Source organism: Aotus nancymaae, unplaced genomic scaffold, assembly GCF_030222135.1.
Source record: "Aotus nancymaae isolate 86718 unplaced genomic scaffold, 86718_ANA_hifiasm-v0.15.2.pri h1tg000010l, whole genome shotgun sequence".
Classification (NCBI taxonomy): domain Eukaryota; kingdom Metazoa; phylum Chordata; class Mammalia; order Primates; family Aotidae; genus Aotus; species Aotus nancymaae.
The window spans coordinates 60168047-60193263 of NW_026988421.1; the positions used below are offsets into that span (position 1 = coordinate 60168047).

The 25217-nt window shown below is 40.4% G+C and overlaps 1 protein-coding gene across 6 annotated transcripts in view; it reads right to left on the bottom strand.

Annotated features, from left to right (window-relative positions):
- Positions 1 to 25217, bottom strand: part of RUFY2 (RUN and FYVE domain containing 2) — a 59220-nt gene that overhangs the window by 15612 nt on the left and 18391 nt on the right. For 4 of the 6 annotated variants that reach the window (XM_012451409.2, XM_021672819.2, XM_012451405.2 and 1 more), the window contains exons 8-13: positions 24197 to 24266; positions 21341 to 21442; positions 21088 to 21204; positions 18758 to 18925; positions 16720 to 16817; positions 14153 to 14272 (exon numbers count right to left, since the gene is read on the bottom strand). In XM_012451409.2, the coding sequence (XP_012306832.2) occupies positions 14153 to 14272; positions 16720 to 16817; positions 18758 to 18925; positions 21088 to 21204; positions 21341 to 21442; positions 24197 to 24266 (675 nt within the window). Of the gene's footprint in view, positions 1 to 14152; positions 14273 to 14493; positions 15963 to 16719; positions 16818 to 18757; positions 18926 to 21087; positions 21205 to 21340; positions 21443 to 24196; positions 24267 to 25217 lie in introns of those variants that run through there. The other 2 variants (XM_064374178.1, XM_064374179.1) reach the window with 2 other exon arrangements.

Sequence of the window (25217 nt, forward strand, 5' to 3'; positions counted from 1 at the left end):
CCTTGGAAAGGCATACACCATAATATTAAAACTGGTTACATCTTGGGAATGGAACTAAGAGAAGGAATGTGAGGTTCTAATTGTCTTACACTTCTATGCCATGTGAAAAATTTTACAACAAACAAAAAGAATTATTCCAATATAAGAATTACAGCAATTGCTAAATCAGTTTAACTTCAGTAACAGAAAAATAAGCCCAGTTGCAGACTGCTAATTTGCAGATTACTATTGGAAGCTGACAAGTTACAGGAAAGATCTAAGACCAAGCAGACACTGGGGGAAAGTCCACACTGCCTGGAAATGCCAGTTCTGAAAGCCCTCCTGCATTCTTCTTTTTTTTTTTTTTTTTTTTTGAGACAGGGTCTTGCTACGTTTCCAGGATGGACTCAAACTCCTGGGCTCAAGTGTTCCCACCTCAGCCTCTCAGCATCTGGGACTACAGACCTGCCACCAAAACTCCTATATTATTCTAACAGGTGCTAGCTGCCAAAGCAAACATAGTTGAATTTCCACATTTCAAGGTGACTAAAACAAAACCCACAAATCACTTCCATGATTATTGCTCATAAGCAGGTATAACAAGTGAGGCATTTATCTACTAACAATACTACAGTTACTAATTCTTTATATTTTAATTGTAACATTATAATGTTGAATACATTGTTTGAATATTTTGTGTTCATATTTTTTATTTCCTCATAGTTAGCATTTCCACATACAGCCACGTATTTGCCAGTGGAATAAATTTTAGATTTTGTAATTCAGGTCGAGGAGAAGTGTACCTGAAAATGGAATTTACAAATTATTGATAAATACTATTTTACTACAAAGTTAAAATTTAAACAGCATCTCTTCAAATAATGTTATTTTATTACAACGTTCACAAGAAAAAAACTGATTCCCACTGCAGTCACTTTCTGTGTGAAGTCTGCACATTCTCTCCATGTCTGCCTGAGTCTTCTCCTCCAGATACTCCAGTTTCCTCCCGATCCCAAAGATGTGCACATTAGATGAACTGGTGTTATCTACATTGTCCCAGCCTGAGTGTGGGTGGGTGTGGGTGCATTCTGTGATGGAATGGTGTCCTGTGGAGGACTGGTTCCCACCTGGTGCCTGAGCTGCCAGGATAGGCTCCTGTAATAACTAAGCAAAGAATTCGGTTGTTTATATTAATCTTTCTTAAATGTAAGTATAACTCACAATTATTTCAATATTTAATATTAGAAGTGTTTTGGTCTTTAGTTAGCAGTTTTGTGATGTTTTTGTGACCAGAATTATGCAGTAGAAACTTAACTCTTCTTCATATGAAGTAGCCTATGATAAAACTGGTTTCACTTAGCATCACTTCACTTAGTCACAGTTTCCAAGAACCTATCGATGACACTAAGTGAGCACTTACTGTGTATGTGATATAATGTGAGGACTCACTGGGTATGTTACAAACACTGAAGTAATCAAAGCACACAGTACCCTGTTGAATGGCCTCATAACCCAGAATCAGAAACAAAAAAAGAGAATGAAAAAGCAAAGGAAAATTTTGTTTTTAAGTTATATAAATATATTGTCAGAATATATGTTAAATACTAAAGGCAGAAACTATAAAAGGAAAAAGGTAAGATGTACTAGGCGTGGTGGCTCACATCTGTAATCCCAGAACTTTGGGAGGCCAAGGAGGACGGATCTCTTGAGACCAGGAGTTCAAGACCAGCCTGCCCAACATGGTGAAATGCCATTTCTACTAAACTACAAAAGTTAGCCGGGTGTGATGGTGCCCACATGTAATTCCAGCTACTACTGGGAGGCTGAGGCAGGAGAATTGCCTGGACCCGGGAGGCAGAATAAGCCAAGATCACATCACTGCACTCCAGCCTGGGTAACAGAACAAGACTCAATCAAAAAAAAAAGGAAGACAGAGAGAGAGAGAGAGAGAGAGGGAAAGAGAGAGAAAGGAAAGAAGGAAGGGAAAGGGAAAGGGGAAGGGGAAGGAGAAGGGGTAGGGAAGGAGAGAGGGAGGGAAAGGAAGGAGAGAGAGGGAGGGAGAGAGGGAGGGAGGGAAAAGATATAAGTACATAAAAAATTAGTATGTCTAAATAAAAACCACTATAATCAAAATTTTTAAATAGACAATTAACCTGGAAAATATTTTCAGGCCGGGCGTGGTGGCTCATGCCAAGGCCAAGGTGAGTGGATCACTTGAGGTCAGTAGTTCGAGACCAGCCTGGCCAACATGGTGAAACCTTGTCTCTACTAAAAATACAAAAATTAGCTGGGCGTGGTGGCACACACCTTTAATCCCAGCCATTCAGGAGACTGAGGCATGAGAATCACTTGAACCTTGGAAGCAGAGGTTTCAGTGAGCTGAGATCGCTCCACTATGACTGTATTCCACTGACAGACAAAGTATCCCGGTCATGCTCTTCATGTATTTCATTTGGCAAGGCACAGAGACACAACAAACCCAGGGCACCATTAATAAATCTGATGACTTGCCAGGCGCAGTGGCTCACCGCCTGTAATCTCAACACTTTGGGAGGCCGAGGTAGGCAGATCACCTGAGGTTGGCAGTTTGAGACCAGCCCGACCAACATGGAGAAACCCCCGTCTCTGCTAAAAATACAAAATTAGCTGAGCATGGTGGTGCATGCCTGTAATCCCAACTACTCGGGAGGCTGAGGCAGGAGAATCACTTGAACCCAGGAGGCAGAGGTTGTGGTGAGCTGCGATCATACCATTACACTTCAGCCTAGGCAACAAGAGCGAAACTCTGTCTCAGAATAAATAAAATAAAATAAATTTAATGACTTAAATGTTCCTTGTAACTTCTGTTGCCAAGGAAGTCCTGAAAGTGCTGGCTGTTCTTTTATGAACGTGCTTAAAATTAAGAGGATTTATTTTTTTCCTGAATGTTTTGGGGTTGTTTTATTCTGTTTTTAGAGACAGGAACTCACTCTGTCACCCAGCAGGCTGAAGTTTAGTGGCACAATCACAGCAACCTTGAACTCATGGCTCAAGCAATCCTTCTGCCTCAGCTTGCTGAGCAACTGGGGCTACAGGTGTATGCCATACAATACCCAACTAGTTTTTTTTTTCTTCTCTCTCTCTCTCTCTGTCTTTCTTCATTTGTAGAAACAGGCTCACTATGTTGCCCAGGCTGGTCCTGGACTCTTCCCTTGAGGTCCGAGGTTCAAGACCAGCCTCGCCAACATGGTGAAACCCTGTCTCTACTAAAAAAATTAGCCAGGCATGGAAGTGATGGGATTATAAGCAAAAGTCATCATGCCCAGCCCTGTTTTTGGCTTTGGGGGTAGGTTTCAGTTTCACAGTTTTCTTTTTTTTAAAAAAAAAAAAAAAAAGACAGAGTTTTACCATGTTGGCCAGGCTGGTCTTGAACTCCTGACCTCAGGTGATCCACCCACCTTGTCCTCCCAAAGTGCTGAGATTACAGGTGTGAGCAACCATGCCTGGCCAAGTTTCACAGTTTTCACAATGTAGAAATGATGTGGGTTTTCTTTTTCTTTCTTTCTTTTTTTTTTTTTTTGAGACAAAGTCTCTCTCTGTCACCCAGGCTGGAATGCAGTAGTGCGATCTTGGGTCACTGCAACCTCCGCCTCCTGGGTTCAAGCGATTCTCCTGCCTCAGCCTCCTGAGTAGGTGGAATTACAGGCATGTGCCACACACCTGGCGAATTTCTTTTGTATTTTTAGTAGAGATGGGGTTTCACCATGTTGGTTAGGCTGTTCTCGAACCCTGACCTCATGATCCGCCAGCCTCAGCCTTCCAAACTGCTGGGATTACAGGCATGAGCCACTGTGCTCAGCCTGTGGGTTTCAACCACAGCAATATTCCCTGGCCTGAAGCCAGGGAATTCTACATATCAATTCCTGAAATTACTCAAATTATTATATTTGTGGTAGATTTAAATGGAGTACAGAATTCTGGTTCTGGACAAGATGGAGTAAGCACATTATTCCTTATCCCTCCAACTGAGTACAGTTAAGAACCTTGAACATTATATGTAAAACATACATAAGAAGACTTGAAGGCCGGGCGCAGTGGCTCACTCCTGTAATCCCAGCACTTTGGGAGGCTGAGGCAGGCAGATCACCTGAGGTCAGGAGTTGGGAGACCAGCCTGACCAACATGGAGAAATCCTGTCTCTACTAAAAATATAAAATTAGCTGGGTGTGGTGGCACATGCCTGTAATTCCAGTTGCTCGGGAGACTAAGGCAAAAGAATCGCTCAAACCCAGGAGGCAAAGGTTGCAGTGAGCCAGGATTGTGCCACTGCACTCCAGCCTGGGCAACAAGAGAGAAACTCTGCCAAAAAAAAAAAAAAAAAAAGAAGACTCCAGAAACTAAAGAGAAGTTTGATCAGCTAGGAACTCCAGGAATCAAAGAACAACATGGTAACGAGTTACCTCAGGTTTTTTGTCTCCTATACAGCTCAGATTAGGTGTTGATGAAACCCTCAACCCATTAAAAACTAATGGGCAGAGTCAAAAAAAGCCCCAAGAAGAGCTGTTCCCATGCCAAAGGGCCAGGAAATAAACAGTCTAGCAAGATAGAAAACTTTGGATAATAAACGCCCTATTCCAGCTAAACACCCAAGACAAAAACCCATGCTCCCTCAATAAACCTCAGTCAGCAAAGGCTGAGTGGGGATCCTGGATTTCTACCCTTGCCTGGCAATGATGAGGTACCCTCTTGCACCCTGCTGCGGTAATATCAGAAAATGCCAGGTGCGGAGCCTGAAACTTCCTAACTCCCAGCAGTAATAAGGCATCTGTTATGATTTGAACTGTCCTCTTCAAAATTCATGTTGAAACTTAATTCCCAATGTAACAATATTAAGAGGTAAGGCCTTGCTGGCACAGGGGCTCATGCCTGTAATCCCAGCACTCTGGGAGGCCAAGGCAGGCAGATCACTTGAGCTCAGGAGTTCAAGACTGGTCAACATGGTGAAACCTCATCTCTACAAAAAATACAAAAATTAGCCAAGTGTGGTGGCGTGGGCCTCCAGTCCCAGCTACTGGGGGCGCTGAGGCAGGAGGATTGCTTGAACTGGTGAAATCAAGACTGCAGCGGGAAGCCGAGATCACATCACTGCAGGCCAGCCTGGGCAACAGAGCCAGACCTTGTCTCAAAAAACAAAACAAAACAAAAAAAAGGTGAGGGCTTTAAGAGGTAATTTGGTCATGAGGTCTCTGCCTTCATGAATGAATTAGTGGACTAATGAGTTATCATAAGAGGGGATCTGTTATCAAAGCCAATTTGGTAGGCCAGGAATGGTGGCTCACACCTGTAATCCAAGGATTTGGGAGGCTAAGGCAGGAGGATCACTTGAGTCTAGGAGTTCAAGACACAGTCTGGGTAGCAGCGTGAGACCATGCGTCTATAAGAAAAATAATAAATAAAAATAAAAAATTAAAGCCAGTTTGACTCTCAGTACACCCCTCTTGCCCTGTGATGCCTTCTGCCATGTTATGATGTAGCACAAAGCCCTCACCACAAGATGACCAAATGTGGCTGCGCAATGTTGGATTTCCCAGATTCCAGAACTGTAAGAAATAAACCTGTTTTCTTTTTAAATTACCCAGTCTCAGGTATTCAGTTATATCAATAGAAAGTAAACTAATCCGAGCCAGGCACAGTGGCTCATGTCTGTAGTCCCAGTGCTTTGGAAGGCCAAGACAGGTGGGTCACCTGAGGTCAGGAGCTCGAGACCAGCCTGGCCAACATGACGAAACCTTGTCTCTACCAAAAATACAAACAATTACCACCATAGTATGTGTGTAGCTATGCAACAATCCTGCAAGATCTGCACATGTACCCCAGAACTTAAAGTACAATAAAAAAAAAAAAAAGAAAAAAATACAGAAAATTAGCCAGGCATGGTGGTGTGTGCCTGTAATCCCAGCTACTCAGGAGGCTGAGGCACAAGAATCGCTTGAATCTGGGAGGCAGAGGCTGCAGTGAGCCAAGATTGTGCCACTGCACTCCAGCCTAGGCAACAGAATGAAAACTCCCTCTCAAAAAAAAAAAAAAACAAAGTAAACTAATCCAGTCTATCCCTGGATCTAAGGGAAAAAACAAACAAAAAGAAAACAAAGTATCTCTCAAGAAACCCCACTGGTAACAATAGAACCCACATGAGTAACCTGGGACTTGAATCCCCATGCATCAGTAACAAGGCATTTCTTTTCTTTTTCTTTCTTTCTTTCTTTTTTTTTTTGAGACAGAGTCTTACTCTGTCACCCAGGCTGGAGTGCAGTGGCACAATCTTGGCTCACTGTAACCAGGTTCAAGCAATTCGCTCACCTCAGCCTCCCTAGAAACTGGGATTACAGGCACTCACCACTACGCCTGGCTAATTTTTGTATTTTTAGTAGACATGGGGTTTCACCACATTGGCCAGACTGGTCTCAAACTCTTGACCTCAGGTGATCCACCTGCCTCAGCCTCCCAAAGTTCTGGGATTACAGGCATGAGCCACCATGCCTGGACTAACAAGGCATTTCTTAACCACCCTACGGTATCAGTGAAAGCCAACTGAGAGCCTCGATTATCCCCACCCAGTGGTAATGAGGCATCTCATCCTCTCTCCTCCAAGAAGGTTTCGGTAGAAACCAAGAGGGGAGCCTGGACTTCCACTACCACCCAACAGTAACATGGCATCTCTCCCCTTCTCCACAGTATCAGTGACCGGAAAGTTCAGATTTCAATCCCTGCAGTTACTAGGCACCCTTCTCTATCCCACCTGGGATGGTCTTGGGCTTCCAACTCCATTTGATGTAAAAGGTTACTGTCCACATCCCCCTACCGGTGTGATTTCAGTGGAGAACTGCCAAAACAACATATAAAATCCAGAGTCGTCTTATACCCGAAGTATCCTGGATGTGACTGAAAAACATTTGTCATACTAAGGCCCAGGAAGGTCTCAAGTTAGGTGAGAAATCAATCAACAAATGCTAACATTATAGTTCCAGATGGTGGAATTATCTGCCAAGAATTTTAAAGCAGCCACCATTAAAATGCTCCCACCACCAAGTAAGACACACCTGAAAAATCAAGAGGAAAGAAAAAAGAAAGGAAATAAACATAAAAAAGAGCCAAGCCAGGCGCCATGGCTCACATCTATAATCCCTGTACTTTGGGAGGCCAAGACAGGAGGATCACTTGAGACTAGGAGTTCAAGACCAGACTGGACAACACAGCATAGCCCTCATCTCTACAAAAAAGAGAAAAATAAATTAGCCAAGCAAAGTGGTGTATGCCTGTAGTCCTAGCTACTCAGGAAGCTTGGGCAGAAAGATCACTTGAGCCCGTGCTGGGCGCAGTGGCTCACGCCTGTAATCCTACCACTTTGGGAGGCCGAGGTGGGTAGATCACCTGAGGTCAGGAGTTCAAGACCAGCCTGGCCATCAGGGTGAAACCCCATCTTTAAAAAAAAAAAAAAAAAAAGATCACTTGAGCCCAGAAGTTCAAGTTCACAGTGAGCCATGATCATGCCACTACCCTACAGCCTGGCCAACAATGGGACCCTATCTCAAAACAAAACAAACAACAAAAGAAAACAGATCAAATGGAAATTTTAGCACTGAAAAATACAATAATCTTGCCGAAAGGGCTCAACAGAAGAATGAAGATGGTGAGGAAAGAATAAATGAATTTGAAAATATAACAACAGAAATTATCCAATCTGAACAGGAACCTGTGGGACTATTTAAAAAAAGATCAAACATTCACAGTATCAGAGTCTCTGAAGGGGAGGAGAAAGCAACTGACACTGAAAAAAAATCTCTGAAAATTTCCCAAATTTGACAAAGACATAAACCTACAGATATAAAAAGCTGATCAAATCCCAAATAGGTTAAATACCAAAAAATATTTTTTGAAAGTAGTAAGACAGAAATGACATTAACACCTGAAGAGAAACAACAATTCAAATGACAGTGTATTTTTTATCAGAAAACCATGAAGGCCAAGAGAAAGTGGTATTAAGATTTCTCCAGCGCTAAAAGAACTGCCAACCCAGAATTGTACGCCCCGTGAAAATACTTTTCAGAAATGAAGGTAAAACAGAATTTATTGCCAACAGACCTACCCGAAAACAATGACTAAAGAGCTGGGCATGGTGGCTCACACCTGTAATCCCACCTACTCAGAAGGCTGAGGCTGGAGGATTGTTAGAGGCCAAGCGTTCGAGACTAGCCTAAGCAACATAATAAGACTTCATCTCTAAAAAAAAAAAAAAAATTAAGGCCAGGTGCGGTGGCTCATGCCTATAATCCTAACACTTTGGAAGATGAAGGCAAGGGACTGCTTGAGGCCAGGAGTTCAAGACCAGCCTGGGCAACATAGCAAGATCCTGTCTCTATAAAAATTAGCGAGATGTGCTAGCATGCTCCTATCATCCTAGCTACTTGGGAGGTTGAGGTGAGAGGATCCCTAGAGCCCATGAGTTCAAGGCTGCAATAAGTTATGATTGCACCACTACACCCCAGCCTGGGTGACAGAGAAACAAGACCTTTTCTCAAAAATAAATAAAATAAATTTTTTAATTAGCTGGCATACTGGCACATGCCTATAGTCCCAGCTACTTGGGAGGTAGAGGAAGAAGGAATGCTTGAGCCCAAGAGCTTGAGGCTGCAGTGAGCCATGATCACACTACTGTATTCCAGCCTTGGTAACAGAGTGAGACTCCTCTCTCTTAAAAACAAAACAAAACAAAACAAAACAAGAGTCCAGGTATGGTGGGTCACAATTATAATCCCAGCACTTTGGGAGGCCAAGGTAGGCAAATTGTTTAAGCCCAGAAGTTCAAGATCATTCTGGGCAACATGGAGAAACCCTATCTCTACCCAAAAAAAAAAAAAAAAAAAAAAAAAAAAAAAAAAAAATTAGCCAGGTGTGGTGACATGCACCTGTGGTCTCAGCTACTTGGGAGTTAGGAGGATTGCTTAAGCCCAGGAAATCAAGGCTGCAGTGAGCTGTGATCGCACCACTGCAATTCAGCCTGGGTGACAGACAGAACAAGATCCTGTCTCAAAAAAAAAAAAAAAGAAAGAAAGAAAATGTTTAAAGAAAGTTCAGACACACACAAAAAAACCTGGAGCTTCAGGAATAAAAAAGCATAATGAAGTTTTCTAAATTAAATCAAATTTAAGCGTTAAATTCTGTTTATGGTTACACACATTACAACATTGTCTGACAAGATTATCAATATATGAAAAAGAGATAATTAAGCAAATTATATTAAGGAGGGGAGAAGGTAACAAGACTTAAATAGAGGTAGTTTTCACACTTCATTCAAAGTGGCAAAATGTTAATGCCAACAGACTGTGGAAAAATAGCACATGTGTAATATAATGCCCACAGCAAACACCAAAAATCTATACAAAGAAATGCATTCAAAAATGCTACAGATAAATCAAAATGGAATTCTAAATAATGTTCATGTAACTTATGGGAAGGCAGGAAAAATCAAATAGAGGAACAACAAACAGGAAAAACAAATTAAACAATAAAGTGGCAGACTTAAGCTCTATTGTATCAATAATTACAATAAATATAAATGGACTAAATACATCATGAAAAGACAGAGTTGGGAGAATTGATTTAAAAAGCATGAAGCAGGGCCAGGCGCGGTGGCTCACGCCTGTAATCCCAGCACTTTGGGAGGCCGAGGCAGGTGGATCACGAGGTCAAGAGATCGAGACCATCCTGGTCAACATGGTGAAACCCCATCTCTACTAAAAATACAAAAAAATTAGCTGGGCACGGTGGCGCGTGCCTGTAATCCCAGCTACTCAGGAGGCTGAGGCAGGAGAATTGCCTGAACCCAGGAGGCGGAGGTTGCAGTGAGCCGAGATCGCACCATTGCACTCCAGCCTGGGTAACAAGAGCGAAATTCCGTCTCAAAAAAAAAAAAAAAAAAAAAAAATCATGAAGCAGGCCAAGCGCAATGGCTCATGCCTATAATCCAGGCTGAAGCAGAGGGATCAGCTGAGACCAGGAGTTCCAGACCAGCCTGGAATACATAGCAAGACCTCCATCTCTTTAAAAAAAATTTTGTTTTATTAGCCAGGCACAGTGGGGCATGCCTGCAGTCCCAGCTACTCAGGAGGCTGAGGCAGAAGGATCTCTTGAGCCCAGGAACTGGAGGCTCCAGTGAGCTATGATGGCATCACTATACTCCAACCTAGGCAACAAAGCACAAGACCCTGTCTCTAAAATACAAACAAACAACAACAAAAACATGAACTATATGCTGTCTACAAGAAACTTCAAGCTGGGAGCAGTGACTCATGCCTGTAATCCCACACTTTGGGAGGCCAAGGTGGGAGGACCACTTGAGCTCAGAAGTTCAAGATCAGCATGGGCAACATAGCAAGACCTTGTCTCTAGTAATAAATATATAAATAAATAAGCAAGCTGGGCATGGTGGCATAACACCTGTGGTCCCAGCTACTCTGGAAGCTGAGGCTGGGAGGATCGCTTGAGCCTAGGAGATCAAGGCTGCAGTGAGCTCTGATCATGCCACTGCAATACAGCCTAGGCAACAACAGTGTGAGACCCTGTCTCAAAAAAAAAAAAAAAAAAAGGGAAAGAAACTTGAAGCCAGGCATGGTGGCTCACGCCTGTAATCCCAACACTTTGGGAGGCAAAGGTGGGAGGATCACTTGAGGCTAGGAGTGCAAGACTAGCCTGGGCAACATAGCAAGACCCTGTCTCTCCAGAAGAAAAAAAAAAACTTCAAACATTATAAAGGTAGACTGAAAGTAAAAAAATGGAAAAATACAAATATTCATCAACAGAAAGCAGAGTAACTATATTAATATTAGAAAAATTAACTTCAGAGCAAAACAAAATTACCAAAGACAAAGAAATACATCATATAATGACAAAAGGGTCAATCTACCAAGAAGACATATTAACAGTCCTGAATATGTAGACACCAAGTAACAGAGCTTTAGAATACAATATGTAAATACTGATAGAACTGAAAAATATATCCAATCCACAATCACAGTTGGATATTTCAACAAATCCTCCCTCAATAATTAAAAATGACTAGATAGAAAATCACTAAGGATACAGAAGAACTTAACACTTTAATGGATATAAAGGCAGCTTAGCAACTTAAACATCATAGATGGCACGTGGCCTTGTTTTAATGATCTATTTATATATAACTATTTTCCATTGTCAGTTTTTTTTTGTTCTTATTGTTTTCTTTTAATAACAGAATTGGTACATATTAACTGGGGAAAAAATACTGATGTTTACAAAGTAAAACTAAAATGCCCCTGTCAACCTGCCACCACTCACCTGAAATAACCCCTCCCTAGAATCTTTATTCTTTAAAATATTTTCTATCTATGCATAAATATATATGCATGCATGGTTTTAATTTTATTTTTAAAATTGAATCATATTTGGCCAGGTGCAGTGGCTCACACCTGTAACCCCAGCACTTTGGGAGGCTGAGACAGGTGGCTCACAAGATCAGAAGTTTTTTGAGACCAGCCTGGCCAACATGGTAAAACCCCATCTCTAATAAAAATACAAAAAAATTAGCCAGGCGTGGCGGCACATGCCTATAGTCCCAGCTACTCGGGAGCCTGAGGCAGGAGAATCGCTTGAACCCAGGAGGTAGAGGTTGCAATGAGCCAAGATCGCGCCTCAGCACTCCAGCCTGGGCAACAGAGCAAGACTCCATCTCAAAAAAAAAAAAAAAAAAAAAAAATTGAATCATATTTGGATATTGTCTGCAACTTGCTTTTTGTCAACACAATGACATACACTAACATCCTTCCTGGTTGGTGATATACAGATTATATAAAGTACTAATAAAAATGTTCTCAGAAGCTGGACATGGTGGCTTACTTCTGTAATCCCAACACTTTGAGAGTTGAGGCAGGAGAATCACTTGAGGCCAGGAGTTAGAGATCAGCCTGGACAACATAGCAGACCCTATTTCCACGATTTTAAAAAAATATTCAGGAGCTAAATGATAAGAACTCATGACCACAGAGAAAGAAACAATAGATACAGGGGTCTATTTGAGGGGGGAGGGTAAAAGGAAAACAATAACTATTGGGTACTGGGCTTAATACCTGGATGATAAAATAATATGTACAACAAACCCCCATAACATGTGTTTACCTAGTAACAAGCCTTCACATGTATCCCCATTTTTTAAAAAAAATCAGAGACAAAAAAAAAAATCGGCCAGGCACAGTGATTCGTGCCTGTAATCCCAACACTCGGGAGGCTGAAGTAGGCGGATCACCTGAGGTCAGGAATATGACACCAGCCTGCCCAAGGTGATGAAACTTCATCTCTACTAAAAAATACAAAAAGTGGCTGGGTGCAGTGGCTCATGCCTGTAATCCCGGCACTTTGGGCAGCCAAGACAGGCAGATCACAAGGTCAGGAGTTTGAGACCAGCCTGGCCAATATGGTGAAACACCGTTTCTACTAAAAACACAAAAATTAGCCAGGCGTGGTAGTGGGTGCCTGTAATCTCAGCCACTCGGGAGGCTGAGACAGGAGAATCACTTGAACCTGGGAGGCGAAGGTTGCAGTGAGCCAAGATCGCACCACTGCACTCCAGTCTGGGTGACAGAGCAAGACTCTGTCTCAAAAACAAACAAAAATACAAAAAATTAGTTGGGTGTGGTGGCATGAGCCTGTAGTCCCAGCTACTCAGGAGGCTGAGACAGGAGTATCACTTGAACCCAGAAGGCAGAGGTTGCAATGAGCCAAGATTGTGCCACTGCACTCCAGCCTGGGCCACACAGTGAGACTCCATCTCAGACAAAAAAAAATAAACAAAAAAGTTGATTTTAAAAAATGTTATCAGGACTGGGCACGGTGGCTCATGAGACTCATGCCTGTAATCCCAGCACTGTGGGAGGCTGAGGCAGGCAGGTCACCTGAGATCAGGAGTTTGAGACCAGCCTGGCAACATGGTGAAACCTCATCTCTGCTAAAAATACAAAATTAGCCGGGCAGCGTGGCACATGCCTGTAATACCAGCTACTCAGGAGGCTGAGGCAGGAGAATCTCTTGAACTGAAAGGCGAAGGTTGCAGTAAACTGAGATTACGCCACTGCACTCCAGCCTGGGTGACGAGAAAAACTCCATCTCAAAAAAATATATATATACGTATATTCACAGAAAATAGCATGTCCTTTTATAAGTTCCTTGTAGTTACAAAAGTCTATTATACTCAGCACCTAGAAACATAATGACCATCAGATTAATGTTAAACAACAGAAGAAGGCCGGGTGCGGTGGCTCATGCCTGTAACCCCAGCAGTTTGGGAGGCTGAGGCGGGCGGATCACCTGAGGTCCGGAGTTTGAGACCAGCCTGACCAACATGGAGAAAACCCATCTCTACTGAAAATACAAAATCAGCCAGGCGTGGTGGTGCATGCCTGTAATCCCAACTATTCAGGAGGCTGAAGGAGCAGAATCGCTTGAACCCAGAAGGCAGAGGTTGCGGTGAGTCAAGATCACACCATTGCACTCCAGCCTGGGCAACAAGAGCAAAACTCCGTCTCAAAAGAAGAAAAAAAAAAAAAAAAACAGAAGAATGAATAAAACTCTCCTAGAGCAAGAAGACAGCAACACAGAGTTTAAAGTACTCTGTAAACAATAAAGGGAGTAAAAACATAGGTATTATCACCATTATATTTTCTAATTTTTTTGTTTTTTAAAGTAAACACTTGGGCCAGGCGCAGTGGCTCACGCCTGTAATCCCAGCACTTTGGGAGGCCGAGGCGGGTGGATCACGAGGTCAAGAGATAGAGACCATCCTGGTCAACATGGTGAAACCCCGTCTCTACTAAAAAAATACAAAAAATTAGCTGGGCATGGTGGCGCGTGCCTGTAATCCCAGCTACTCAGGAGGTTGAGGCAGGAGAACTGCCTGAACCTGGGAGGCAGAGGTTGCAGTGAGCCGGGATCGCGCCATTGCACTCCAGCCTGGGTAACAAGAGCGAAACTCCATCTCAAAAAAAAAAAGTAAACACTAAAATCTAGCTGGCATCATTAGATAAAATATTGGTATTCTATCATTATGTCCAAAAAAATGGGGCAGTATGTTAATACAAGTATTTGTTTCTAAGAACAAAATACTCACAGCTGTTTCTCCTTTTGGGAGATTTGTTTCTGCAGACTGTCGGATTTACTGAGACATTCTTGTAGGTATTTTTCGTCCTCATCTTCAGCTTCCATTTGCGCCTTCTCTGCTTGCTGCAATCTGGTGTAATTCAAATCAACTTTGGGTAAAACTGAGGCTAGAACTAGGGTGTAAAAGGGTGAAGAAGACAAATAAAAGAAAAATGGGGAAATAGAAACATTTCTAAATGAAAACAAAGTTTGGGGGAAAACTCACAAACTCAAACGTGAAAGAGCCACACAATGTCTTTAAGTTGTTTTGTGATTTTTTTTTTCAATATAACATGTAGTATGCCCAGAATACTATCTTCAAATTTGTTTTATTTCTTGTTCATAATTAACAATGCAAAGCAATACAGCCTTTACCACTTAAGCAGAGGATAATGAATCAAATTTCAAAGCATAATAGGTATGTTACTACCTTTTTACAAAACCAAGAAAAGCACAGAATTTATGTCTACACTAGGTGAAGAAGCCACACTGTTATATGTTATGCAAGGATGTGTATGCCAGGAATCAAGTGTGCTACAAGGCCAGGAGAAAAACCTGCAGTTACTCCAAATGATAGCTAAGTCCTTCTTACAGCATCTTTATGCATTTACTAAATTATGCCAAAGCTCTACCTATGTGTGTGTGTGTACATATGCATATATGTTTAAAATTCAAAAAGAATCTGGTGCCAGTTGGCAATCATTCTCTAGAGATCATTTTTGTTCCTGACCATTTAATATTAAAAATTAGCTAAAACATTGTGATTTTCATCTTTCCTGTTTTTATTTGTAAGTCATTGCATTTTCCTGTGCTTAGCTCCACTCCCTGCCTTCTTTGGCCGTCTAGGATTTCTTATATTTAACTTCAATATTTTTATAAGAAAGTATTTCCCAAGATTCAAAGGATATTAACTCCTTGCAGGAAATCACAAGAGAAATTTTAGTTCAACTAACCTAAAAACTCTTCCTCTTCCTTTCTTCCTTAAAACCATACCAATGGAGCAACCCTCACGTATTTTGGGAGTATAAATGCTGCTTCCAAGGAAAGGAGAGTAACATTTAAGTTATCTCCAAATCTAAGTTTAAATTAAAATATTAAGGTGCTGGGGGTGAACCCAAGCTTTTCTCTAAGGTTATAAAAAGGAAAATAAAAGTCAGAGTGAGGTAGGCCTTGAAGTTGTGCTATCACAGAAGAGGGCAAGGGAGAATCGGAAAACTGAAAAGCTGAAGCACAGGATGATGGCCAGTCTGGGTTATAAATTATTTTAAAGCATATGTAAAAATCTGTAAGGGAGCCAATGGGCAAAGAGTGGGCCAATGAGAAAAAAATATCTGTGCCAACACAGTATAAAACCAAAGGTTATTTTTAAACAATCTTTATATTTTTCATCAAAAAGTAGCTAAAAAGATAAAACTGCATTTGAAAATCCTGACCTCCAAAGGGTCAATACTCAAATCAGCCTTTGTGCACAAGGTTTGAGGAATGTATGTCTGGAAATCCGAGTGCACCCACTCTGCTTTATGGCAGTGTATTACCACAGCAGCTGACCAAAAAATGTACAGGGTTCCTAACACCCTTTTAGAATATTTAATAGCATAGATTCCTTTCTATTTAATATATTATAAAATTGTTGATTTTCTTTTCATTTAATCTGTTTAAATACAAGTGGTCTTCAGAAAGATATATCTTTGACCAGCTTGTACTGGTCCTGAGTGTCACTGCTGGCACATTTCACCAATGACATTGCAATTGTCCTAGTTTGAGTTAACAAATCGTTGTCACTTCATAATGGAATGGAAAGAAATCAAAGACAGAAAAAGGTAATAAAGATGTCCAAAATGTAAAAATGGGGATAAAGAAAACAAAAAAGAAAAAAGAAGAAAGAGGATGTCAATAAAAGAATATTCATGTCAATAAAGCATTAATAGTTATGTTTTTCATAAGTAGATTCAAAGAAAGCAATGATAAAAGACATATGTTGACACCAACATGACAGGGCAATGGAAATACATTACATTTTCCAACAATAAAAGTGAAAAATGCCAATATAAAACAATTCAATTTAAACAAAATTATATCTTCAGTTGGGTTGAAGGTCCTAGCTCAAAGAAACAAAACTAAACCACCAATTCGGAATGCTTGATTTCAGATCAACAGATGGTGAATGGCAAAGAATATGACAATTAATATGCATGGAAATCAATCAGGGATAATCTCACTCTGTTTGTTCACTTTTAATTTTTTTGACATCTTAATTTGTGTATTTGTTTTATGTAATTGATTGAAACACATGAAACTGCTGATATTAGGCCTCTAAGAAAAATCTACAATATGACAACTTCAAATGAATCAGCCTAATATAAAGCAACTTGATTCCATGCAACAACCAAAACAAAAAGGCAAAATCCTGCTGTGCTTACACAAAAAACATGTCCTAATCTATGTCTTCCTAATGGTTTTTGTGGCAGGTGTCAGAAGTGAATAAAGAAAAAGGGGAGAAGAAAAGAAAAAAAGAAACTAAGACTGGAAATGCTGTACCTTTGTTCCAGCTGCCTCATGGCTGCAGTAATTTTATTGGTTTTTTCTTCTAGTCGGGCAATTATTTCATTTTTTTCTTTCAAGCCATCTTCAGAACCCTATTTATAAAAACAAAAGCTATGGTGTTTTTTGATTTTTTTTTCTGTTTTTTAAGAGGCAGGGTTTCACTATGCTGCCCAGGTTAGGCTTGAACTTCAGTCTCCCAAGTAGAGTTTTGATCTTTTAACCTGAATATTTATAAGTTTCTTACACCATTTTGCTATGGGACTGTTACTTTTAAATGAACAGAGTTACTTTGTACATTAAAATAATAGTGCCATATAAAACACTGCTATTAGTCTTTTTTTTTTTTTTAGATGGGGTTTTACTATGTTCGAACTCCTGGCCTCAAGCAATCCTTCCATCTTGGCCTCCCAAAGTGCCAGGATTACAGGCATAAGCCATGGCACCCAGCCTTTATTAGTCTTCATTTAAAATGTTAATAGGATGGGTGCAGTGACTCACACCTGTAATCCCAGTGCTTTGGGAGGCCAAGGTGAAAGGATAGCTTGAGACTAGCCTGGGCAATGTAGTGAGACCTCATCTCTACAGAAAGCAAAAAAAAAAAAAAAAAAAAAAAAAAAATTTTTTCCCCAGAACCTAAAGTGCAAACAAAAAAATTTTTTAAATAAAATGTAATAAAACTCACCCTTCAATATTTTTGGAAGATGACAGCATACATTCTTGTAAAATATGACATTTTTTCAAATTAATTACATTGTAAAGGGTTTTTGGCAACAAATCTACTTAATAGCAACATCATCTTAGAAAATTTACAATTATGGGCCAGGTATGGTGGCTCATGCCTGTAATCCCAGCACTTTGGGAGGCTGAGGTGGGCAGAACACCTGAGTCAGGAGTTCGAGACCAGCCTGGCCAACACTGTGAAACCCTGTCTCTACTAAAAATACAAAAAGTAGTTGGGCGTATTGGTGCATGCCTATAGTACCAGCTACTAGGGAGGCTGAGGCAGGAGAGGCTTGAACCTGCACTCCAGCCCAGGCAACAGAGTGAGAATCTGTCTCAAAAAAAAAAAAAAAAAAAAAGAGAAAGAAAATTTACTATTATAATAGTGTAACATTTCAATTGAAATTAAATCTTTCTTGGGACTATACTGTAAAAAGAAGTTCATAAAAAACGTCTTGCAGTTTAAACTGAGTTTTCCCAAAAGATTTTTTTTTTTTTTAAAGACAGGGTTTCACCATGTTGGCCAGGCTGGTCTTGAACTCCTGACCTCAGGTGATCCGCCGACCTCTGCCTCCCAAAGTGCTGGGATTACAGGCGTGAGCCACTACACCCGGCCCCTTCCCAAAAGATTTAATTTTCATACTCTTAACCTTTCAGCATTAAAAAAATCAATTTAGGTTATATTTTGTTTGTTGATACCTTTTTCATTATATTTCTTAAAATTTCATTTAGAAAAAAAAGACACTGGACTTTATAACTAATATGGTACAGTTAAAAAAAAAAATGAGCCCATTTTATTATTTTATTGAGACAGAATCTCGCTCTGTCGCCCAGGCTGGAGTACAGTGGCACGATCTCAGTTCACTGCAACCTCTGCCTCCCGGGTTCCAGTGATTCTCATGCTTCAGCTCCCCAAGTAGCTGGGATTACAGGCATGCACTACCATGCCCAACTAATTTTTGCATTTTTTTTAATTTAATTTTATTTTATTGTATTGTATTTTAGGTTTTGGGGTACATGTGAAGAACATGCAAGATTGTTGCATAGGTACACACATGGCATTGTGATTTGCTACCTTCCTCCCCTTCACCTATATCTGGCATTTCTCCCCATGATATCTCTCCCCAACTCCCCACCCCCTGTTGTCCCCTCCCCTATTTCCCCCCAACAGACCCCAGTGTGTAGTGCTCCCCTCCCTGTGTCCATGTGTTCTCATTGTTCAACACCCGCCTAAAATGGGCTTATCTTAAAAACCAAAACCTTTCTACAAATATTCACTTTCAATTTATAAAAAATTAAGAACAATCCTTACCTGCAACTTTTGATACATCTCTATGTTAATTGCTTTAACTTCCTCTAGTTGTTGTCGAAGACCTATCAAAGTATCTTGTTTCTCATGGATATCTTTCTCCAGCAACTTCATGGCAAGTTCAATCTCATGCTTCATACTAACTTGTACTGCGAGCTCATTCTCCACATCCTGCAATTTCAATATATTCTCAATTCACGTTCCACTTCAGGATGTAAAATTAAATAAACTTTATGAAAGATTTTCCATTCAATATATAGACTACACTTTTTAAGCCCATTAAAGGAAATCAACCAGGACCTATAACAACACAATAAATATTTTGAAATGCAGGGTCAGGCACAGTGGCTCATGCCTGTAATCCCAGAATTTTGGGAGGCCGAAATGGGTGGATCACTTGAGGTCAGGAGTTCGAGACCAGCCTGACCAACATGGTGAAACTCTGTCTCTACCAAAAAATACAAAAACTTAGCTGGGCATGGTGGCGTGCACCTATAATCCCAGTTACTGGAAAGCGTGAAGTAAGAGGATAACTTGAACCCAGGAGGCAACAGTTGCAGTAAGCCAAAATCACGCCACTGCACTCCAGCCTGGGTAATGGAGTAAGAGCCTGTCTCAAAAAATAAAGAAATATTGCTGGGCGCGGTGGCTCAAGCCCGTAATCCCAGCACTTTGGAAGGCCAAGGTGGGCGGATCACGAGGTCAAGAGATCGAGACCATCCTGGCCAACACGGTGAAACCCCATCTCTACTAAAAATACAAAAATTAGCTGGGCGTGGTGGCATGCGCCTGTAGTCCCAGCTACTTGGGAGGCTGAGGCAGGAGAATTGCTTGAACCTGGGAGGCAGAGGTTGCAGTGAGCCGAGATTGTGCCACTGCACTGCTTGGTGCCTGGCTACAGAGTGAGACTCTGTCTCAAAAATAAAAAAATAAATAAATAAAATAAAGAAATATTTTTAAATGCAGTTTTTGCTAAAATGAAAGCATTTTCTATATTCTGTTAATCATTATTCTTTTACTGGTTCAAGAATTAATCATTTTCATGCTTCACAAATTCAATATTAATTTTCCTTACACAAAAGGAAATGAAGCAGTCTATACAAGTAAAGGCCAAAGTTAACTCAAAACAGTTTAATTTCTTAAGAATTTTTTATCACTGGACGCAGTGGCTCATGCCTGTAATTCCAGCACTTTGGGAGGGCGAGGCGGGCAGATCACCTGAGGTCAGGAATTCAAGACCAGCCTGACCAACACGGAGAAACCCTGTCACTTTAAAAAAAAAAAAAAAAAGAATTTTTGTTAAAAAATTTATTAACATAAATACAGAAAAGGTGATAGAAAGACTGGCAATATTCTCTTCTTGACCTGGGTGGTGGTTACACAGGTTATTTGTGTTATAATTCATTAAGCTGTGCATTCGCATTTTTTCTGTTGGCATTATATTTCACAATTTCAAAGGTTCAAGTTAACTTTATGACTTTCCTAATATTTAAATATGTTGTTCTGTTCTATTTCATTTTCTATAATGTTGGTCACAACTCATTCATTCACAATCAAATACTGTAACTTAGAGTTTAAAAACCACTGATACAGACCGGGCACAATGGCTTGCCCCTGTAATCCCAGCACTTTGGGAGGCCAAGGCAGGCAGATCACTTGAGGCCAGGAGTTTGAGACCAGCCTGGCCAAAATGGTAAAGTCCCATTTCTATAAAGAATACAAAAATTAGCTGGGCATGTGGCACATGCCGATAGTCCCAGCTACTCAGGAGGCTGAGGTACATGAATCACTTGAACCCGGGAGGCAGAGGCTGCAGTGAACCAAGATTGCACCTCTGCACTCCAGCCTAGGTGACAGAGCAAGACTCTGTCTCAAAACAACAACCGGCTGGGCACGGTGGCTCATACCTGTAATGCCAACACTTTGGGAGGCCAAGGCAGGTGAATCACTTGAGGCCAAGAGTTCAACACCAGCCTGGCCAACACAGCGAAATTCCATCCCTAGAAAAAATACAAAAATTAGCCAGGCATGGTGGCACATGCTTTGTAGTCCTAGCTATTTGCGAGGCTGAGGTTCAAGAATCACTTGAACCCAGGAGGCAGAGGCTGCAGTGAGCCAAGATCACGCCACTGCACTCCAGCCTAAGTGACAGAGCGAGACTCCATCTTAAAACAACAAAACATTGATACAGTGGAAGCTTAGAAAATTTGAAAGGATTAAGGGGTGAGCTTGCTATACCACACCAAAAAGAGTAAGGCTGAGATTTTAAATGGTGCTTGAGGGTAAATTATTCCCAGGATGATTTTGCTAACGTAATTTTTAATATAACCTACCTGTCGTAACTGAGATTCATCTCGAAGCTGCCTTCTGGCTTCATTATACATTTCATCTAGTCCCTGACGAGAATGCTTATATGTTTGAAGCTCAGTTTCCACATCTACTTTGGTAACCTAGGAAGAAAACAAAATTTTTCATTCTATAATTACTACTATTCATACAGCACAGACATACCTACTTCATGCAAAAGTCTCTAAAAATGGTCATTTCTGACACAAGACAGTCTGCTTCAAAGTAGTCTATACTTACCTCTAGGTGCTGCTGTGTTTTCATTAAAATCAATTTATTTTCACTTCGTAATTGATGATTTTCTTCTTGGAGTTTAATGATGTTATTCTTTGCTATTGCTAACTAAAAATAATGGAACAGGGGCAAGAAAAAAGACTTTAAACACCCTTATACTTGCTTTACATGTTATTTGCATGGCCATAAATAACAGAAAATAAAATCTTTACAACTAGCAAAATGTCACATTCACAGAAACATTCATAAGAAAACTATGCTCGTTGTTATCCCAAGACACTAATTTTAAAAATTGTATTCTTACTTCCTTTTGAACTATTCCAACTATTTTCTTTTATAGCTGAAACACATTAGGCTTATTTGTTATGCTTAATAAGCAAGCATATATGTTATAATAAACATATATGTTTGCTATAGGATTTACACTATGTCCTGAATACAAAGTGTCTGAGTAAATAAAGAAGCATTCATTAAATAACAAACTTTCAAGATTTTCGTAAAGATAAAAACATGTATAAGGAAAGGTTGTGCTATCATTGAAAATGTAATACAGATATTTGTTGTAACTGAATAGGACACCTCATGAAATCTGCACATGTAACAAGAACTTAAGTGACTATGACAAACATGAGATAGGTCTTATCATGAGTTAAACAGGAATGATTAAGTGGTTTGACTCTGCACCCAGAATGAAAAGAGAGATCCTATGAAAGCAAAGCAGAAATCGGGCATGATGGCTCATGCCTGTAATCCCAGCACTTTGGGAGGGCAAGGTGAGCGAAGCATGAGGTCAGGAGATCGAGACCAGCCTGGCCAACATAGTGAAACTCATTTCTACTAAAAATATAAAAATTAGCCGGGCATGGTTAGCGTGCACCTGTAATTCCAGCTAGTCAGGAGACTGAGGCAGGAGAATTGCTTGAACCCGGGAGGTGGAGGTTGCAGAGAGCTGAGATCTGCCACTGCACTCCAGCCTAGGCAACAGAGTGAGACTCCATCTCAAAAAAAAAAGAAAGCAGCCCAAATGCCCATCGATGATAGACTGGACAGGAAAAATGTGGCACATATACACCATGGAATATTATGCAGCCATTAAAAAGGAGGAGTTCACATCCTTCGTAGGGACATGGATGAACCTGGAAAACATCATTCTCAGCAAACTGACACAAGAACACAAAATCAAACACCACATGTTCTCACTCATAGGCGGGTGTTGAACAAGGAGAACACATGGACACAGGGAGGGGAGCACTATACACGGGGGTCTGTTGGGGGGGAGGGGGGATAGTGGGGGGGGTGGGGAGTTGGGGAGGGATAGCATGGGGAGAAATGCCAGATATAGGTGAAGGGGAAGGAGGCAACAAATCATACTGCCACATGTGCACCTGTGCAACAACCTTGCATGTTATTCACATGTACCCCAAAACCTAAAATGTAATAAAAAAAAAAAAAAAAAAAAAAAGAAAGCAAAGCAGAGATCATTCCCTAATGATGGTCTGCAATTAACACATTTCTGAACACTTTATCAGGGATCAACTTGAACTTCATAGTGCTACTAAAGTCAAGAAGAGGCACAAATTTGTGAGTACCTCTAAAGTGGTCCCAATCAGGAGCCCAACCATCAAAACAAAGATGCATTCTTAACTTCAGTCATGCAAATTATCATGTGTTCCTTGGTTTGGAAAAATTAGGCCAATTTTAAAAGAAATGAGAATGTTAACATGGAAAATAGGGTTCACAGTACAAATAACAGAAGCCTAAATATTTCTGAAAATATGTAGCAATAATTCTGTGGTTTAATAAATTTTTTTTTTATAACCCCATCTAGAAAGCAACTCTACAAAAAAGAGAGCTGAGATAAATTTCTGGTTCTGCTTCAGATTTACTCTAGGATCACCAGACAGCTACTTATACAACGCAAGAAACCACAGCATGTGGGATGAGTTTTACACATGGGAAGGTGGAAAAAGGGGGCTGGGTGTGGTGGCTCACGCCTGTAATCCCAGCACTTTGGGATGCTGAGGCGGGCGAATCACAAGGTCAAGAGATCGAGACCATCCAGGCCAACATGGTGAAACCCCGCCTCTACTAAAAAATACAAAAAATTAGCTGGGCATGGTGGTGCGTGCCTGTAGTTCCAGCTACTCAGGAGGCTGAGGCAGGAAAATTGCTTGAACCCTGGAGGTGGAGGTTGCAGTAAGCCAAGATTGTGCCACTGAACTCCAGCCTGGGGCCTGGTGACAGAGTGAGACTCCTCTGTCTCAAAAAAAAAAGGTCAACATGATCATGCAGTGATACCTGTGAAGAAAAGTAATCTGACTAGTGGAAGAGTAGAAACAGAGGGATGGTATCATTTTAACAAGAATTTCTTTTTTTTTTAATTTTTTTTTTTTTTATTATTATACTTTAAGTTCTGGGATACATGTGCAGAATGTGTAGGTTTGATACACAGGTATACATGTGCCATGGTGGTTTGCTGCACTTAACAAGAATTCCTAACTATAGGTGATTTCACTAGGTAAATACAGGTCATCCAGATTTTAAAATGAGAATCACAGCTTATATATTGAAGAGTTTGTGTGAGTTTCATCTCTGAGGCTCATTTCTAGAAGGTACCTCTAGAAATAGATACTATATTGTACTATATTGTATCTTACAGATTCACATAACTGAGGATTTGCCTAAGAATATATGGTTTCTCTAGAATTTATAATCATTAGTTATAACTATATTACAAGTACTGCACCACAATGATGAGTTTGTGTTCATCTGTGTGTGTGTATGCTTAATGCATTCATACTTAAAATGGAAAAGGATCACAAACACTAGGTCCATGAAATACATTTATCCATTAGACAATACCTCTTCAATCAGCTTAGTATTTGACTTTTCTAATGAATCAACTCGTGAATGGAGGCTGCTGACTGTGCTGCTGAAATTAATAAAGAAAAAAACTCATTCAAAATCACTCAAACTCACAAAGGCACAAAAACATATGTTATCCTAGACTAATTTATTATGTTTACTGACAGGCACCAATGCCCTGTCCAAATTTCTGAGTGTGGAAAATTTTATTAACTTGGATAACTTGATTTAGCTAGGAGGGCAATAAAGAGTGTAGCAAAATAATATTTCTATTAAAATTCCATTTGGTGCTACTTTTTTTTTTTTTTGAGACAGAGTCTTGCTCTGTCACCTAGGCTGGAGTGCAGTGGTGAGATTTCAGCTCACTGCAACGTCTGCCTCCCAGGTTTGAGCAATTCTCCTGCCTCAGCCTCCTGAGTATATGGGATTATAGGCGTGCACCACCACGCCTGGCTAATTTTTGTATTTTTAGTATAGACTTGGTTTCACCATGTTGGTCAGGCTGGTCTCGAACTCCTGACCTCATGATCACCCCCCTTGGCCTCCCAAAGTGCTGGAATTACAGGTGTGAGCAACTGCACCTGGCCTACTCATTTTTTTAAATTGCCTTCTTAGGGTCCTTCTAAATTTAACTGAAAATATTTGGGAATAAAAATCCCACAGAAAGATTACTAAATATTGTTAAAATTATATTTAAAAGGATGAACTTTAAATGCCTATTTTATATGGTTTGATGAAACATACAAACAATGGTCTTTAATTCAAGCTCCATTCTGTTTCCCCTCTCCATTTTCATAAAAACTAGACCTCCAAAGTCAACCATGGTTTGAGAAATATATTCATATTTCTCAATGAATACCCAGCATCAGGTTATTAGTATCAAGTATCTGAGAGCTAAACACCCTGTCTTTCAAAGGAAATAGTCGAAGGTCAGATTATACCAGATGAACACACTTTTTTTTTGCATTTTTGTTTAGATGAATCAAGATTGGACATTATCATATGTTTTACTTAAAAT